Source organism: Caenorhabditis briggsae, assembly GCF_000004555.2.
Source record: "Caenorhabditis briggsae complete genome, chrII, whole genome shotgun sequence".
Classification (NCBI taxonomy): domain Eukaryota; kingdom Metazoa; phylum Nematoda; class Chromadorea; order Rhabditida; family Rhabditidae; genus Caenorhabditis; species Caenorhabditis briggsae.
In genome coordinates this window covers 2,559,156-2,578,087 of record NC_013486.2, presented here as the reverse complement: position 1 = coordinate 2,578,087, position 18,932 = coordinate 2,559,156, and the positions used below count along the sequence as shown (strand labels likewise).

Below are 18,932 nucleotides of genomic sequence, written 5' to 3'. Positions count from 1 at the left end.
TTCCAGAAAACATTTTTTTGATTTCTCGAAAAAAAACTTTTTTCTGAAACAAATAACCACTTTTCCAGACTTTCAATCTTTTTGGCTTTTCCTGCGTCCCCGTCATCTTTTTTAACCCCAAAACTTTTCCCACTCGAAATCCATCGAAAAACTCCTACTTCCCATTTCCCACTAAGCCCCGCCCACTTTGCACACAAAACATAGCGGGCGGCGGAACCCGGGAGATGTCGGTACATGCGATAGGTGTAGTCGCCGCCGCTCGCTCTTCTCTTCGGTTTTAACCCAAGTTAACCAAGGTTAGCATTGAATTTCGACCTTTCGGTAAAACGATTGTGTTGAGAATCGTTCAATTTTTGGAACTGCTTCTTCGGGGTATCCGGGGAGGCGAAAAGAGTTTTTTGTCCTTGTTTTCTTTTTCCCATCTAAACTAATTATCCAGTGTGTCATCTTTGACTCTAAAAATATATAGTGTCTGAAAAAAAAACAAACACATATATATGCGTAATCTAATTTGACCCCTGATCTATCATCTCTTTTTCCCGAAAAGATGTTTTTATATATATTTTGCTTGGCAGTTTTCCGAACTCATCATGTCCTATTCTAGAGAAGAAAAAATACTTTTATTTTCAGAAAAGAGAGAATTTGTTTTGACATTTTTTTTTCCCGGCGGAGGAAAAACTGCATCCCGTTTTGTTGTTTTCCTGGAATTTTTTCCCTTTTTCAGACAAGTTTCCCTCCTTCATTTCAGTTTTTTTTTCTTTACTCATTGCTCAGCTTTGAATTGAGAGTGACACCTTTAGAAGGTCTTTGGTCAGATAGGTAAAGTGATTTTTGATTTGTAAAAAAATATTTTTTGAACAATAGATCCTTGATAAACAATTCTGGTCTAGAAAATCAAATTACTTTGAGTTTTAACTTTTAGAAAATTCGGGTTTTGATAAAAATCTAGGATTTCCGAATTTCTGAATATCCAAATTTTCAGAATTTCAGAATCTCAGAATCTCAGAATCCCAGAACCTCAGTATCTTTCTGAATTTCTGAATTTTCAAATTTTCACATGTTTCAAATCTGTAGTTTTTGTAGTCTGAACCCCCAACTTTCTTGTTTTCTTATCACTGATTACGTAGTATAACGTCTCTGAGGCGACCAAAAAAATTGATTAGTTAATCTTGTGTGTGTGTGTGTGCTCAAAAACAAGAAGAAATTATTAATATTTTTTTCAGTTTTTGTGTTCCACCAAATTATACAGGAAACCTTATTCAGACTTGGTGACTAATTGTAAGCTGAAATTGATTTCAAAAAAACTGGAATAAAGTTTTTTTTGAAATTACAAAAAAAAATATTTCTGGGAATCTCGAAAATCAATAGTTAAGAAAAATTTGGAAGTTCTCAAAAATTCAAATTCTCTAAAATTCCAAGAAATCTAAAAATATGAGAGATCAATGATCAAGAAAAGAACCATTGATAATGGGAATCCGGATTCCTGAATTTCTGAATTTCCGAATTTCTGAATTTCTGAACTTTTGGAATTTCTGAATTTCTGAATTTCCGAATTTCTGAATTTCTGAACTTTTGGAATTTCTGAATTTCCGAATTTCTGAATTTCTGAATTTTTGAATTCTTGAATTTCTGAAAAATTGATTTTTTTCCAAATTTCTGGATTTCTGATTTTTCGTGTTTTGATCCTTTACCAATTTGCTCATTGCTCATGTGACAAAGTATACAAATTTATATATAGTCGCTAATCCTTTATCTCTTATTTTCTAATCTTTTTATTTTTCTCCCCAATGTATTGTCCTGAAATTCGAGTTTCCCTGAAATGTACACATCAGACTTAAAGGAGGTGAGACAGCAAACATTTCGGGGGCAGTTCGGGGGACGAAATCGCGCCGCGCTTATGAAGACCATCGGTCGTCAGGCGCCTTCGCGCCCCCGTAGCTCAACCGGTAGCGGTGCTGTACCCCTGAGCTGCCTGTCATGAGTTCAACCCCTCATGGGGGTTCTCTATGCAAAATATCAGGAAAACTTTTTTTTTTGGTGTCTGGCCTCCATTAAAAATTTCGAAAAATAAAAGTTCAAAAATTCGAGAATTCCGAAAAAATCCATAAATGTCCTCACAAGCCAAAATTCAGAAATATCAGTACTTCAGAATTTTAGAATTTTAGAATTTTAGAATTTTGGAATTTTAGAGTTTCGAAATCTCGGAATCTCAGAATTTCAGAATCTCAGAATTTCCGAATCTCCGAATCTCAGAATCTCAGAATCTCAGATTCTCCGAATCTCAGAATCTCAGAATCTCAGAATCTAAGAATCTTAGAATATCAAAATCTTAGAATTTCAAAATCTGAAAATCTGAAAACTTCTAAGTTTCAGAATTTCAGACTCTAAGATTCTAAGAATCTAAACTTTCTAAAATTCGGGTTTTCCCATATTTTTTTTCTCTATGCTCGATTAATGCTCCCTCCCTCTCTCCAGCTCCCCATATATTCTAAATATCATCATTTTTTTTTTCTATAATAAGCACATCTTCAATTTTTGCCAGTCATCAGTCAAAAATGGGGGAGGAAACTCTTCTTCTTTTTTCTTTTTCTGCCGATTGGATTAAAAATAAGAGTCCGAGAGGGGCTCTTTTCCCCCGGATACTTTCTCTCCGCCGGAAGTGGGCGGAGCCTAGAAAGAATCCCTATTTTCTCTCTCTCTCTCTCTCTCTCTCTCTCTCTCTCTCTTTCGTGGAATCTTTGATGCCTATCTCCATACATTTATTCCCGCTTCATTTGATGAAAGAATGTTTTGTATGTCTTCTTTTTTTTGTTATTCTGAAATACTGAGATTCTGAGATTCTGAGGTCCTTAGATTCTTAGATTCTAAGATTCTGAGATTCTGAGATTCTGAGATCCTTAGATTCTGAAATTCTGAGATTCTGAGATTTTGAGATTCTGAGATCCTTAGATTCTTAGATTCTTAGATTCTGAAATTCTGAGATTTTGAGATTCTGAGATTCTGAGATTCTGAGATCCTTAGATTCTTAGATTCTAAGATTCTGAGATTCTGAGATTCTAAGATTCTGAGATTCTGAGATCCTTAGATTCTTAGATTCTAAGATTCTGAGATTCTGAGATTCTGAGATTCTGAGATTCTGAGATTCTGAGATTCTGAGATAATTAGATTCTCAGATTCTGACATTCTGAAATTCTAAGATTCTAAGATTCTGAGATTCTGAGATTCTGAGATTCTGAGATTCTGAGATCCTTAGATTCTTAGATTCTTAGATTCTGAGATTCTGAGATTCTGAGATAATTAGATTCTCAGATTCTGAGATTCTGAAACTCTAAGATTCTAAGATTCTGAGATTCTGAGATTCTGAGATTCTGAGATTTTAAGATTCTGAGATCCTTAGATTCTTAGATTCTAAGATTCTGAGATTCTGAGATTCTAAGATTCTGAGATTCTGAGATCTTTAGATTCTGAGATTCTGAGATCCTTAGATTCTTAGATTCTAAGATTCTGAGATTCTGAGATTCTGAGATTCTGAGATTCTGAGATAATTAGATTCTCAGATTCTGACATTCTGAAATTCTAAGATTCTAAGATTCTGAGATTCTGAGATTCTGAGATTCTGAGATCCTTAGATTCTTAGATTCTTAGATTCTGAGATTCTGAGATTCTGAGATAATTAGATTCTCAGATTCTGAGATTCTGAAACTCTAAGATTCTAAGATTCTGCGATTCTAGATTCTGAGATTTTAAGATTCTGAGATCCTTAGATTCTTAGATTCTTAGATTCTGAGATTCTGAGATCCTTAGATTCTTATATTCTTAGATTCTGAAATTCTGAGATTTTGAGATTCTGAGATTCTGAGATTCTGAGATCCTTAGATTCTTAGATTCTAAGATTCTGAGATTCTGAGATTCTAAGATTCTTTCTGAGATTCTGAGATCTTTAGATTCTGAGATTCTGAGATCCTTAGATTCTTAGATTCTGAGATCTTTAGATTCTGAGATTCTCAGATTGTGAGATTCTTAGATTCTAAGATTTTTAGATTCTGAGATTCTGAGATTCTGAGATTCTGAGATTCTGAGATTCTGAGATTCTGAAAATCTAATTCTGGATTTTCTATTTACAATTTTTCCGATTTCTAAAAGATTGAAAAATTTCCGAAAATAACGTCCAAAGGCATTATTTTCAGAATGAAGACCTTTTTGAACAATTTACGTCAATTTCAGAAAAAATTCCAGAGAAAAAATCTAAAAATTGTATTTTCAGAAAAAAGGCATTTGTCTGAAAATCTGTTGTTCTGCTGTGCACTTTATATTTTCTAAGAAAAAAGTGCATTTTTCATTGGACTTTTCGGATTAAGCAAAAAGAAAGATTTTTGAACTTTTGAAAAAATTCGAATTTTTAGAACAAAAATAGTTCCATTCATCCGTCCATAAAACGATGAGAAACGGAAGTATGACTGGTTTTATGGGATGACGATGTTCTTTTTTGTGGAAAAAATTTCGAAAAAAATATTTTTGGTTTTTAGTTTTCTGAAATATTTTGGGAGATAAGCAAGCAGGTGATAACTTGTGATATGTAATTTAATTTTTTTTTTCAGCTGACTGAATATTTTGAGAATTATATTATATCAAAACTAATCAAGTTGAAGGAGAATTCGTCTGGTTTTTGGTCGATTTTTGGTGAAAAATCAAAATTTTTAGAAATTCGGAAACGCGGAAATTCAGAAATTCAGAAATTCAGAAATTCAGAAATTCAGAAATTTAGAATTTTTTTTAGGATTTCGGATTTTTTGAAAAACTGAAAATCTTTCCCCCTGTGGGCGGAGCTAAAATAAAGTGGGCGGAGCCTAAGAGAAGAAGTCTTACATTCTGTTTTTCTCTGCGTCTCTTTATCTCTATTCCATTAGCTCACATTCTTTTTTTTTTACTTTTTCTTATGCTGCTCCGTATATATATTTTTCCCATTTATGAAAATTAGTTTTTTCCTTTTTTTTTCAATTTTTTTCATAAATTTGTGAATCTTGCTTCTTCCTTTTTTCTCACATATTGCATGTCAATCTTACATTTGTTTTGTGAAAAAAAGAGAAAGAATATTCTATGTTTTCTTGAAAATTGTGGGAAAAATATAAATATCCTTTTTTTTCTTAATTGAAAAAAAATACGAAATTGAAGAATTCCAGAGAATTTTTTCTTCCGGGCAACTTGTCGTTTTTTCCAAGTTTGTGTTCTAGTTTTTTTCTAGCTGAAATTGCTTGAAAAATACTGAATTTTTGGATTTTTTAGATTTTCTGAACTTTTGAATTTCCGAATTTCTGAAATTCTGGAGTTTTTAAGATCTGATATTTGAAGATGAGATTCTGAGATTCTGAGATTCTGAGATTCTGAGATTCTGAGATTCTGAGATTCTGAGATTCTAAGATTCTGAGATTCTAAGATTCTGAGATTCTGAGATTCTGAGATTCTGAGATTCTGAGATTCTGAGATTCTGAGATTCTAAGATTCTGAGATTCAGATTCTGAGATTCTGAGATTCTGAGGTTCTGAGATTCTGAGATTCTGAGATTCTAAGATTCTGAGATTCAGATTCTGAGATTCTGAGATTCTGAGGTTCTGAGATTCTGAGATTCTGAGATTCTGAGATTTGGAAATTCTTAGATTCTGAGATTCTGAGATTATGAAAGTCTGAGATTATGAGATTATGAGATTCTGAGGTTCTGAAATTCTGAATTTTTATGCGTTTTCGATTTTCAGAACTTCTAAAATTTTCAAATTTCTCTTTCGAAGTTTTCTGAAAAATTCGTATTCTGTAACAATGGAAATTCTAAACTCACAGTGAAAAAAAACAAGTTTTACTGAATTTTTCATTCCTCTTTTTTTCTCTTTTCAGCACAGAGGCTGAAAATATAAAATTTTCAAATCCATTCTTTTCTTGGTTTTTAAAATTTATAGCTTTGCGAATTTTCACCTGTTGGTCAAATTTTTCGTTGTTTTTCTGAAAAAAAATTGACAAGTTCTGTCATTTTATTATAGTTTCGGGTCCGAAAGGAGACAGAGTGATTTTATTTAAACCTAGGAATTCTGAAATTCAGAAATTCCAGAATTCTGAAATTCCAGAAATTCAAAAGAAATTCTGGAATTCAGAAATTCGACAATTCAGAAATTCAAAAATTCCGAATTTCTGAAATTAAGGATATCTTGAAAAACCCAAAATTCTAAAAAAATCTGAATTTAATAATATAAAATTCAAGCATTCAAAAATTTAAAAATTTTAGAAATTCAGAAATTCAGAAATTCGAAAATTCAGAAATTCAGAAATTCTAGAATTCCGAAATTCAGAAATTCGAAAATTCAGAAATTCAGAAATGCAGAAATTCAAAAATTCCAAATTTCTGAAATTAAGGATATCTTCTAAAATTCAACAATTTTAGAAGTTCGAAATTTGTTTTTGATTCTGTTGTTTTTGTTAGTTTTTCCAGACTATAGTTCATAGATTCCTCAATAATTTATGCTTCTCGTTTTATTTTCTATTTGTTTTTTCTCGAATCTTTTTTTGAATCTCCCTCCAGAAGAACAGAAGAATAGAACGACTAAAATTTCTAGTTTGCGTGTCTTCTTCTTCTTTTCTCCCACTTTTTTGGTGTTTTTTAGTTGGTTGGCTATATATTTTCTAGCCTAGAAGATTCTAGAAGATTCTGTATAAAAAGAAAAATGTACGAATGAATTAATCGAAGTTGGGGGAGAGGGAAGAGCCCGGAAATGAGCAAAAGAAAGTAGATCAATTATTTTTAATTACTTTTTATTGTTGTTATAGTGAGGAATGGGGATCTGTAAGGGTTTCGGCTCAAATTTCTGAATTTCTGAATTTCCGATTTTCCAATTTTCGAAGTCCAGAATTTCTGAATCTGGAACTTTTTGATTTTCCGAATTTATGAATTTTTAAATTTCTGTATTCCTAGATTTTTTGGATTTCTCAACTTCCAAATTTCTGAATTTTTAAAATTGAAATTTTTGAAATTAAAGAAAAACTGATCATTTGAATTTTTGGGATTTCAGATTTCACTATTTATTGGACTTTTTAAAGGTGGGGGGACATGAAAAAAAGAATGTTCTCGAAATTCCGTTCAAAGATGCCCCTCGAGGAGTTGAACTTGTGAGGGCGATGATTGAGGGTGCGGCGCCGCTACCGACTGAGCCACGCGGGCAAAGAGAAAGCGCACGCCCGATTGCATACATAAAGGCGAGGACGACAGCTGTACGCAGAGTGACATTAAGCGTTGTACACCGTCACGGTAGATTGCATACTCTAGCTACAAAAAAACTACGAAAAATCTCCTGTCCCCACCTTTAAATTTTTTTTCGTGATTTCCAAACAGACCAAAACACACATTTTCCCACGACCTGATAGATCATTAACGACCCGGATAGAAGTGACTTATTCTAAAATAAATTGAGAGAAAAAAAATGATGTGAGGGTTTTCCCAAAAATTTCCTTTTCCCCTTTTTTCCCTCTCTCTGTTCTTTCTCCAGATTTCTGTTTATGCAAATTTCTCAACTTTCCAGACTCAATAAAAATCCAAATCTCCGCCAAAAGAATGGCTTCTCAACAAGATGCTGCTCCACCAACTGGATATAACATGGGGTGGGTCCACAAACTAATTTTCTTAATTTTTATAACTTTATTAATTTTTATAATAAATCTGAAAGCCCGTTTTAAGAACCACATCTTGAAAAAATTTTGAACTTTCTAGCTTCATTTTGAGTCGAGATACGCGCATTCTAAGTAAGGGGGTGAGAGACGCAGACAACGAGAGCGCTCTCGTCGCCTGCGTCTCTCGGTTAATTTCAAATGCCTGTATCTCGGCTTAAAATGGAGCTTGGAAAAAAAAATATTTCGTAAAATATTTCGTAAAATGTGTCTTTTAAAATGAGCTATTAGATTCACAACGAAAGATGGAATTCCCTGAAATTTTGATTTTCCAGAAAAGAAAAAATTGTATCAGAATTGTATCAGAGGTTTACAGTAAATCTGAAAGCCCGTTTTAAAAGCTACATTTTTCAGAAATTCGAAGCTTCTAGCTCAATTTTAAGCAGAGATACAAGCGTTTCAGTGGAGCAACAAGAGAGACACAGACAACGAAAGCGCTCTCGTCGTCTACGTCTCTCCTCTCTCATCACTGGCTAAAATACGCCATATCTCAGCTCCCAGGAGAGCTAAAAACATGGTCCTTTTTGTAAAAGATAGCGAAAAGTTTGGATTTTCTGAAAATCAAAAATTTAAAGAAGTTGAGTTTTTTCAGACACCGCCACTCGTTGACCATCGAGACCAACCCACTGCACTTGCTGCCATCAAACATGCGACGCTTCTCGCAGGTGAGAACGAACTATAAAATTTTAAAAAATTTTCAATCCAGAGGAAAAATCACTTTTCTAGCTGCGTTTTTAGCTGAAATACAGCCATTTGAAGTTAAGGAAAGACGCAGACAACGAGAGCGCTCTCGTTGTCTGTGTCTTTTCAAAAAATTCAAAGCGCTATATCTTGGCTCCCAGAGCAGCTAGAAAACGCATTCTTTTTGTAAAATAATGCTTGAAAATTGAATTTTTAGAAAATCAAAAAAAATTATTATTCAAAATTTCCAGGCGGACACCGCTCGCCACCCAGCAGCACCACTGCTCTCAAAACTCGCCGCCCGCCAACAAATTCCAGAAGCTGTGGCCGAGAAGAAGGACGATGAGAAGTCGGAGAAAAAATAAATTTGAAAAACTACGATGCTCCGTTGATCCCGCTGTCTAAGTCTCTCGCTTTTCCACACTCTCTCACTCTGATTCCAAAGAAGCAATGTTTTGATCTCAAATTTTCATAAATAAATATTTTTCTTTATTCAAAAAAGTCATTTATATCAAAAAAAAAACTAAGAACACCGGATTTTCAAAGGGGGACTTTTCGAAGTAGACTGGGATTTTATGAAAAAAAAAAAAATTTAAAATTTTCAAAAAAAAAGCTTGTCTATGTACATGGAATGTTTGAGGAAAATTAAAGTTTTGAATCTCAAAAAAAATTCAAGATTACTGTAGCAATCTTTGAAACAAAATCGAGGTCAAAATTGCCAAAATCGATACTGTAGATTTTGAAAAATTGGGATCCGCGTCACCGTCAGAAGTCGTCAAATTTCGATTTATTGGATTTTTGGCCTCTTGAGTCACTTTGGTTATTTCGACGGATCCTTGGCCAGGGGTGAAACTAAAAATCGGATTTTTGAATTTTTTTGAAATTTCACTTGGATTTCGGAAATATTTGGATTTTTTTCAAAATTTTGAAATTTCAGAACTTCAGATTTTCAGATTTACAGATTTTTCGATTTCCTGAGTTTCAGTATTTTAGCCTTTCAATTTCCGGATTTCAGAATTTTCGAATTTCAGAATTTCAGAAATTTTTGAATTCCAGAATTTCTGAACTTCTGAATTTCAGATTCCCACCTTTTCATCGTCGTATCCTCCATCACTTGCTGATCCTTATTTTCTACAGTATGCCCCGAATTTTCAGAATTTGTTCTCTGAGAATGATCTCGAACATTCAATCCAATCGTTGTCGTCACTGTCAGTACATCGTCGTTTTCTTCGTTTTTGCTGAAAATTTCAGTTTTTTGGAAATTTTTGAAAATTTTGAAAATTTCACTTACAGTATCTCATTTGTTGTTCTTTTTGGACTAGAATTTTCCAGCTCACTCGCCAAATCGTCCTCTACCCCATTCTCGAGTTCGGTGGCCGTGGCTGAAAAAATTTCGGTGGCCTTGAAAACTTTTTCGGCCACGGAGTACTTACCATTTAAATCGCTGATATCTTGAGGTGGTCGAATGGGTTGGACTGGAAGTTTTAGATTCAAAAAATTATGAAAAGTCATGACAAGTGCACTTTTGTTCATTGGAGCGCACTTGCATCGCTCAAAGCCTCAAATTCTCAATGGAGCGCAATTTCTTACCTACTGGTCCAGGGGGTTGAATAAGGGGTAACCATTGCATGGATGGTAGGATTTGTTGTTCTGTGAAGACGTAGGAGGAGATCGAGACGTTTGGACTGTTACAGTAATCCTTGGTTGAGCAGGCGCATCGATTGTCGTGGGGTCCTCTGGAAAAATGGGAATTTGAGATAGATCGTGTTTGTGAGTCTCAGTGGAGCGTGCTTGCTGATTTGCGGTAGAGCGCGTTTTATGATTATCAGTGAAGCGCACTAGCTGATTTTCTATAGAGCGCACTTCCTGATTGCCATTAGAACGCGTTTCCAGGTGGAGCACAGATGCCCGTTTTCAGTAGAGCGAGTTTGCAGTCTTGGCTGTCTCAGTAGAGCACACTTGCTGATTCTCAGTCAGTAGAGCACACTTGCTTTTCTCAGTCAGTAGAGCACAGTTTCTGTTCATCAGTGGAGCACGATAGCTGACTGTCGGTAGAGCGTACTTTCTGATTGTCACTAGAGCACACTAGCTGACTGCTATTATAACGCATTTGCAGGTATTTAGTAGATAGAGATTCTTCATTGTCATCGGAGCGCACTTGCTGATTGTCAGTGGAACACATTTGGAAAGTTGGAACTAGAGCGAGTTTGCTGATTGTCGGTAGAGCGCGTTTGCAAGTGGTCAGCGGAGAGCGTCAGCTGACTTTCGGTAGAGCTCATTTGCATAACGTCAGTAGAGCCCGTTTTCTGACTGATTCTCAACTGAGCGCACTTACCTCTGACAAATCGCCTCATCGACAAAAGTTCCGTTTTCCCAAAAATGAAAGCATCCCGCATTGATTGTGGCGTTAAAATATTTGTTAACAACTGAAAAATAAAGTTTGCGGACATCCGGACAAACAGACAAACCTATAAAACAAGCGTCGCCTTCGCAAGTGGTATTACAAGACGAATCGTATGGGGCCTGATATCGATAATCGCATACAGTACACTGGAGTGAGATTACTGTAGGTAGGATTACGGTAGCTAACAGTAATAGTAGGCAGTGAGAGGGTATACGGTAAATGGGCGGCATTGCGAGGGCTGAAAAATTGTAAAATTGAGGGAATTTTTTTGTTGGAAATTTCGAAATTGAGGATTTTGAAGAAAAAAAAGGAATTTCTCAGAAAAATTGAAATTCCAAAAGTTTGTAAAAAACCAATTTTTCAGAAAAATTTGATTCTTTATTTTTGAAATTCTTAATTTTTCGAAAAAATAATGGAAGAGTTTGAAAATGTCAAGAAAATTGAAAAAGACTATAAAAATAATTATTTAAACTCAACATTTTCCAAAAATTTTATTTAGACTCCCAGAAAATTCTACAGTTTTATAGTACTACAGTAGTATTTGTACAGTAAGATCAAATTTGTGACGTGGCAAAAAAATTATGTCTGTTTACTCCCTTTTGGTGTCTGGTTAGGTTGAGAGTTGATCAAGAAGCTAGATGAATCAATTGGAAACTAAATAAATAGAAATTGGAAAAAAAAGTAGAATGAATCATTTTTCGGTTTGTCTGTGTGTCTGTGTATCCGGATGACTTATGATGGATAAACTGAAATTAAATGAACCAAATTTAGTGATTTTTGAATTTTTGATTTTTTCGGATATTTGCTTTTTCGAATTTTCGAATTTTTGAATTTTTGAATATTTGAAAATCTGAATTTTTCAGAATTTTCAAAAAAATTATTCTGAAATTCTCAAACTTTCGAATTTTTGGATTTTCGAATTTTCTGGTGTTTTAATTTTTCTCTTTTTTGACTTTTTTAGATTCCCTTTTTTGAATTTCGTAGATTTTTAAAGTTCTGAATTTCAGAATCTCAGAATCTCAGAATCTCAGAATCTCAGAATCTCAGAATCTCAGAATCTCAGAATCTCAGAATCTCAGAATCTCAGAATCTCATAATCTCAGAATCTCAGAATCTCAGAATCTCATAATCTCAGAATCTCAGAATCACAGAATCTCAGGATTTTAGAATCTAAGAATTTCATAATTTCAGAATCTCAGAATCTCAGAATCTCAGAATCTCAGAATCTCAGAATTTCAGAATCTCAGAACCTCAGAATCTCAGAATCTCAGAGACTCAGGATCTCAGAATCTCAGTATCTCGGAATCTCGGAATCTAAAATTCTGAGAATTTCTGAATTTTTTATTGGGAATCTGTATTTTCTAAGTAAGTCCTAGAGAATGGAATACATTTTTTCATTATGTTTTGAATAATTGGAATTTCAAGATTTCTGGAATTTTTTTGAAAGCTGTAAAGGTTTGGAGACATGAAAGAATTCGAATCTCTCAAATCTCGAAAAAATATAAAAACTGCAATTTTCCAAAAAAAAAAGAGTGTTGTCCTTGACTGGTGGTATAAGAAGATAATAGTGGTACTTTTTCCAAAAATACTTCTAGTTTTTTTACCCTCTTTTTTTCGTCTTATTCATTCTTTTTTCTCGGTCATGGAACGTTGCGTTTTTGAAATGAATCAAAAAATGCGAAGGACGAGAAAAATAAATAGTACAGAATATCATGTTTATTTATGTAAACTTCTTTTTTCTATTGAGAAAAGGAAGGAGGAGAGACCAATTTATGTATGCTTATACTATAGAAATATAGTACGAAAAATTGGGGTTATAAAAATGGAAGTCTTCTGAGGAGTACTGTAGTTAGGGAAATTTTTTTGAAATTTAAAAAATCAAAAAATTCGGAAAAATGCGATATTGAAAATCTGAAAATTCTATAGTACAAAGCTCAAATTATATGTGTATAACTGATTTTTCAAAAGTTCAAAAATTTTGAAAAAAAAAATTGGTTTACCGTAAACACTCTAATAGAACGCCCCCCGAATCGTCAAATTTGAGCCCATGTATCTCATTTTCTGTGAGAGATATAAAAAAGTGATCAACTGATAAAATGTTTATCAGTATATCAGCAACATTTTATCAGTTAACCACTTTTTGTTATCTTTCAGAGGGAATGAGATATATGAGCTCAAAGTTGACGGTATGGGTGGCGTTCTATTAGAGTGTTTACGGTAATTGAATTTTCGACTTTTTTGAAACAAGTTCAGAATTCCAAAAAACTTGAATCCTTTTTTAAAACTTTCTGAACATCTCGATGACCAAAAAAGAATTTAAAATTTCGTAATAAAAATGAAAATTGCATGTTTTTGGTCTCCTTGCCTCAAATACATACATACGTATTCGGATGACACACACAAATAAAAGAATAGGTTTCAAATTTCGAAATTTTCAAAAATTTTAGATTTAAATTTTTTTGGGATTTTTCAAAATACATTCAAAATAAATTCGAGAATTTTGAAACATTTTCTAAATGTGGGATTTTCGAAAATACCGTAAACACTCTAATAGAAAGCCATCCGGACCGTCCACTTTGAGCCTATATATCTCACTTCTTTTAAAAGATATAAAAAAGTGATCAACTGATAAAATGTTTATCAGTATATCAGCAACATTTTATCAGTTGACCACTTCTTGATATCTCTCATGGAAAATGAGATACGTGGGCCCAAATTTGACGATTCGGGTGGCATTCTATTAGAGTGTCTACGGAAATTGAAATTTCGGATGATTCTAAATTTTGAGATTTTTCGAAATTTCTGAATTTTCCAAGAACTTTTAATAATTTAGGATTCTCAAATTTCAATTTTTTAGATTTAAAATTTTTTGTGGAATTTTTCAACATTTTCAAACATTTCAAAAATTTGGGATTTTTCGAAATTTTTGATACTTCAAAAATTTACCAAAGTTTAAAAGAGTCATAGAAACTACAGTAATTCTCAAAATGTTTTGGTTTTTAAATTCCTGAAAAATTGATTTCTGAAAATTTTGAATACCGTAAAACCTGTATTAGAAGGGCCCCTCTAATAGAAGGGCCCACTGGTAAATTTTAGCTTGCTAAATTTTTGTGAAATTGATAGATTCTCATGAATCATGAACCAAAATTCGTCGAATTTTTCGAGGAAAATCTTCGGGAAAAATAGCTGGAGACATAGAAGCCCTCTAATTAAAGGGGCCCTGCATTAGAAGGGCCCCCGGAGGTACCCTGGAACAATAGAAGGGCCGGTCCTTCTAATACAGGTCTTACGGTATATTGTTTTGATGCCTTGGAAAACAACATCTAAAAAAATTGTTCAGGAAAAAATGTCAAAAAAATTGTTTCGAAAAAAATTGTCAAAATAAAATTTCATGTACAGTATACACCCTTAATCCCCTTATCCCCCATCCTATATAAAACTAGAGAGAGAGAGAGATGAAAATCGAGAGACGCAGAGAAAAAATAGAGGCTTAAAATCATAGTGAGCGAATAGGGCGAGTGAGGTGACGAATTGGAGGGAATCTAGATTTTTGGGTTTTTTCGTTTTTTCTGGCGTTTTTTAGGATCAGTGACACAGGTTTCTATGTATCTACAAACACGAACACGGGTATTGTTTTCCGAGAATCGGAAATTAGGAATTAGGAATTAAGAATTTTATACTACACGAGACAAGAAAAACGGAATTAAAAAGGAAGACACCACCTAAGGGAAAAAGGTAAATAGAGAAAGTGAGAGAGAGAGAGAGAGAGAGAGAGAGAGAGAGAGAAAAGTGAAAAAAGATGGGTTTCGAGAGTAATTATGGCGCCGAGGAAGGAGTATAATAGAAGTAGCAGATGGTTGTTTTCTGGTCATGACCTAATTTGTAGCATCTAGGTCATCCTGCTCCTTTTCCAGGTGCCCTAAGTTTCTGGGTTTTCTAGGCCAAGGTGAGAGATCTGTTACAAGCTTGATTCAGAGCGATTTGAAAGTGATGGCCTAGAAAACAAGATAGTTTTAAAGCTAGGTCACCAGTTAAGGGGAGCACCCTCTTCTTTCAGGTGGGCGGCCTAGGTTTTCTGCTAAAGGGTTTTTCTAGGTCAGCAGAGTGAGATGTCTGTTGCAAGCTAGATTGAGAGCGATTTAAACGCGGTGGCCTAGAAAATCAGGTATCTGGAAAGCTAGGCCACAGGTTAGAGGCCTCAGAACCTGTTCTAGATAGCAAGGTGGCCTAGGAAACCGCTTTTTCAAAACCTAGGCCACTAAAATGCTTTGTGATTGTGGCCTTTTGTAGGCTGCAGAACCGTATGACCTAGAAAACCAATTTTCGTAAAACCTAGGCCATCAAAACCTAACCGATGTCTCTATGGCCTAACTTTCTGGTGGCCTAGCTTTCCAGAGACCTGAATTTCTAAGCCGCGACTTTCAAACTTTTCATAATTAAGGTGGATCTCGACACCAACCCACCCCACCTCACGGAGTCACCCGTATTTTTGACAGATCCTTCCGTAAATCTACACAAATACACAAATGATTTATTTGACTTCCGGAGGGAAGTCGAATTGACAGATTTTGGGGTGATCTATAGAGACCAAAAACACAGTGGAACCTTTGAAAAGTCGAAAATTCGAAATTTTTCAAAATACAAATTCTTAGTTTGGTGACCTAGATTTTTCTAGGCCACTTAACTTTTCTAATTTTCGAAACATTTTTCTTGAAATTATGATTTCTAAAAAGTTCAATTTTCAAGCTTCATTTCACAAAAAGAATGAGCTTTCTAGCTGCTCTGTAAGACTTCCATTTCGGTCGGTCGAAAATTGCCGACCGCCGACCGACCCAGCCAACCGACAGCCGACCGAGCTGACCGATCGGTCGGCGCGCCAACCGTTCGAGTGCATTTGCGCGTCAGGGTGTATGCGTACGCTGCATCGCATTTTACGACGCACGATTTTTTCAACATTCAATGATTAAAAACTGTTTTATTAGGAATTTAATTCATCGTTTTATTAGGAAATATATTCACTGCAGTAAAAAGCTATAATACTAAAAAATAAAAGATTTTCGAGATGAAGGAAGAGTCATTGGATCAGGATATGACGCAGGTTACGGAGACAACGACTGAATCGCCGTATTCTTCTTCGGATCGATTTTCGTAGAATATTTAGAATATGCCTGCATGATTTTTTTAACAAAAACTTCTGATTTTTATTCTAAAAAAAGGAAAAAAAACGGAGAAAATCATCAAAAGAACCGATATTGAAAAAATCGTGCGTCGTAAAATGTAATGCAGCGTACGCATACACCCTGACGCGCAAATGCACTCGAACGGTTGGCGCGCCGACCGATCGGTCAGCTCGGTCGGCTGTCGGTCGGCTGGGTCGGTGGTCGGTCGGTCGGCTGAATTTGCCGAGCGAATGGAAGCCTTACTGCTCTGGGAGCCGAGATATAGCGCTTTGAAGTTTTGGAAGAGACGCAGACAACGAGAGCGCTCTNGTTGTCTGCGTCTCTCGCTTGCAACATATCGGGCGGGTATATCTCAGCTTAAAAGCGAGCTAGAGAAGTGCAGTTTTTGCAAACTTTGAATAAAGTGGGAAATTTCCAAAAAAAATGGCCTAGATTTTTCTAGGTCAGCCTAGAAAATCTCAGAAACTGAGCAATAGTACAATGACCCGTGGAGAAGGGGGGAGGGGGGGGGGGGTGCACTTTCAATTGTTTGTATATGTGTGGTGCAAGAACGTGCGAAGAAGAAGAATAAGAAAACACATAATGTGCATAATCTAGAGCAAATAATAAAATAGGCTCCGCCCACTTTGATCTTGTGTGATTATGTTTTGTCGTCTAACACAGTCATAAAGTCTACATAGCCACGCCCCCTTTCAAAAATAAATTTTGACTAGAAAGGGCTAAAAGGGGCGGAGCTTATTTTACCAACAAAAAAACCACGAAAAATGTGCCTAAAAGTCAACTTTACGCTCAATTATCTCATTTTCTGTGAGAGATATCAAAAAGTGATCAACTGATAAAATGTTTATCAGTATATAAGCAACATTTTATCAGTTAACCAATTTTTGATATCTTTTAGAGGGGCCGAGATAAATGAGCTCAAAGTTGACGGTATGTGTGGCGTTCTATTAGACGGTTTACGGTAACTGGATTTTGGAATTTTGAATACCTCTTTTTTGCAAAAAAAAACTTTTCTGGAAAGGGCGGGGCTTATTTTCCTTCGAAAAAAAAGTTGAAGTAAGAAAAAAACGGGATTATTCAATTCGAATTTTCTAGGACAGCAGCAGTTACATAATTATAATTAGTCCCTGCCTGTCGGAGAAGAAGAAAAAAAGGACAATAGGCAAAAAAGGGATCTCTCCTGTCCTGTGGGTGTATAAATTACATAATGGAAATGGGTGAGAAGAGATGACTATGATGCTTATATTCTTCTTTTTCTTCTTCAATAAACAAACAATTTGGGATAGAGAGGGACAGGAAACCCCAAGCCATTTGTTTGGGGTGGTTTCGACGGATGTTCTGTTTTCTGAAGATGGGAGAAGGGTTATTTTGATTTTCGTAGTATTTAGAACTACAGGTTTGTACTTAGAGGTGCCTGTTATTATTTTGTCAGTCTAGAAAAATAAGAGGTTCAGAAATTCAAAAAACATTTTGCTTTCGTATTTGTTAGTAATAAATTTTGGGGATCATAAAATTTTGAAAACTCATAAATTCTAAAATTGAAGAACTCGAATATACTGAAAATTGTTCAAATTCTCGCAATTTCAGAAATTCAGAAATCCAGAAACTCAGAAACTTCAGAAATTCAGAAATTCAGAAATTCAGAAATTCAGAAATTCAGAAATTCAGAAATTCAGAAATTCAGAATTTCAGAATTGCAGAAATTCAGAAATTCAGAAATTCAGAAATTCAGAAATTCAAAAATTCAGAAATTCAGAAATTCAGAAATTCAGAAATTCAGAAATTCAGAAATCCAGAAACTCAGAAATTCAAAAATTCGGAAATTCAGAAATTCAGAAATTCAGAAATTCAGAAATTCAAAAAATCAAAAATTCAAAAATTCAAAAATTCAGAAATCTTCGAGGTGACGCGGAAAGACAAACGGATGGCGACGATTGAAGTTTCTGAGGAACCAACAGGATCCTTTGTGACCATGCGTCCTCGACTTTTCAAATAAAAATTCGAAATTCGTTCGAACAACTACCGGAAAACCTGTAATAGAAGGGCCCCCACACTGCCAACTTTAAGACAATTTATCTCGATTCCTGTGGAAGATATCAAAAAGTGGTCAACTGATAAAATGTTGATCATAATACAGTAACATTTTATCAGTTAACCACTTTTTGTTATCTTTTAGAGGGGCCGAGATATATGAGCTCAAAGTTGACGGTATGGGGTGGCGTTCTATTAGAGTGGAATTTTTAATAAAACGACCTGAAATTCTTTCAAATTTCCAACAATCAATGACGGGACCTGAAAAAAAAACCATGAAACTGAAAAAATATAACATCGATTTTTTGAAGTATATCACCAACTTTGAGACAATTTATCTGGGTTCCTTTGAGAGATATCTAGAATTTGTCAACTGATAAAACGTTTATCATAATATCAGTAACATTTTATCAGTTGGCAAACTTTTGATATCTCTTACAGAAACCGAGATAAATTGACTCAAAGTTGAGCTCATCTTGCTCATCCGCAAGCCGAGATAGAAACGCAGACAACGAGGCACTCGAACTGTCTTGCAGATGAGATAGATAGGCTGAACTTTGAACTAATTTATCTCGATTCCTGTGGAAGATATCAAAAAGTGGAAGATTACGGAAAAAAAAATAATTTTTTCAGTGGGCTTTCCTGGGTTTTTTTCAGGAATTTTAAAGCTAGAAAATGTATTTTTCTAATGAAACCTGTATAAGCATCTTAAAAAATGTTTGAAAATATTTGTTAATTGTCAAAAAAGCTGCAAAAAACCTAAAATTAAACAATCGTGGTGAGACTCAAAGAAGCTTTTAGGATTACGCGCCTTTAACTGTTGATACCGCGGAAAATTTTTTGATGAAGAAAATTTCAGATTTCCACCGAATTTCAGCCAATTTTTCAGGTTTTTTGCAGTGCAAATTGTCGAGAATATGATAAAAAATTAT

The 18,932-nt window shown here is 34.7% G+C and overlaps 4 protein-coding genes and 1 non-coding gene across 5 annotated transcripts in view; 3 read left to right on the top strand and 2 right to left on the bottom strand.

Moving 5' to 3' along the window:
• The first annotated feature begins 273 nt into the window (after positions 1-273).
• CBG25120 lies at positions 274-390 on the top strand. The gene has a single exon (XR_006672590.1). It is a non-coding gene; the product is annotated as an RNA transcript CBG25120 (non-coding RNA).
• A 7,201-nt stretch (positions 391-7,591) lies between these two features.
• Positions 7,592-8,750, top strand: CBG13480 (the record flags this gene model as incomplete). The annotated part of the gene is made up of 3 exons (XM_002630052.1): positions 7,592-7,638; positions 8,297-8,369; positions 8,637-8,750. The coding sequence occupies 3 exons, from the start codon at positions 7,592-7,594 to the stop codon at positions 8,748-8,750; spliced, it is 234 nt and encodes a 77-aa protein (XP_002630098.1).
• Positions 8,751-9,150: 400 nt separating this feature from the next.
• On the bottom strand, positions 9,151-11,019 carry CBG13481 (the record flags this gene model as incomplete). The annotated part of the gene is made up of 7 exons (XM_045241811.1): positions 9,151-9,237; positions 9,500-9,623; positions 9,677-9,767; positions 9,819-9,860; positions 9,976-10,121; positions 10,721-10,811; positions 10,854-11,019. 7 exons carry the CDS (start codon positions 11,017-11,019, stop codon positions 9,151-9,153), a joined length of 747 nt encoding a protein of 248 aa, XP_045095130.1.
• Positions 11,020-11,370: 351 nt separating this feature from the next.
• Positions 11,371-12,996, top strand: CBG13482 (the record flags this gene model as incomplete). Its single annotated transcript, XM_002630054.1, has 3 exons — positions 11,371-11,398; positions 11,981-12,154; positions 12,944-12,996. The coding sequence occupies 3 exons, from the start codon at positions 11,371-11,373 to the stop codon at positions 12,994-12,996; spliced, it is 255 nt and encodes an 84-aa protein (XP_002630100.1).
• Positions 12,997-18,248: 5,252 nt separating this feature from the next.
• The window catches only part of CBG13484, a gene marked incomplete at both ends in the record, with an annotated part of 4,537 nt that continues 3,853 nt past the window's right edge, over positions 18,249-18,932 (bottom strand). Inside the window, one exon of the mRNA XM_045241810.1 lies at positions 18,249-18,261. Coding sequence (XP_045095129.1) covers positions 18,249-18,261 — 13 coding nt within the window. The remainder of the gene's footprint in view (positions 18,262-18,932) is intronic.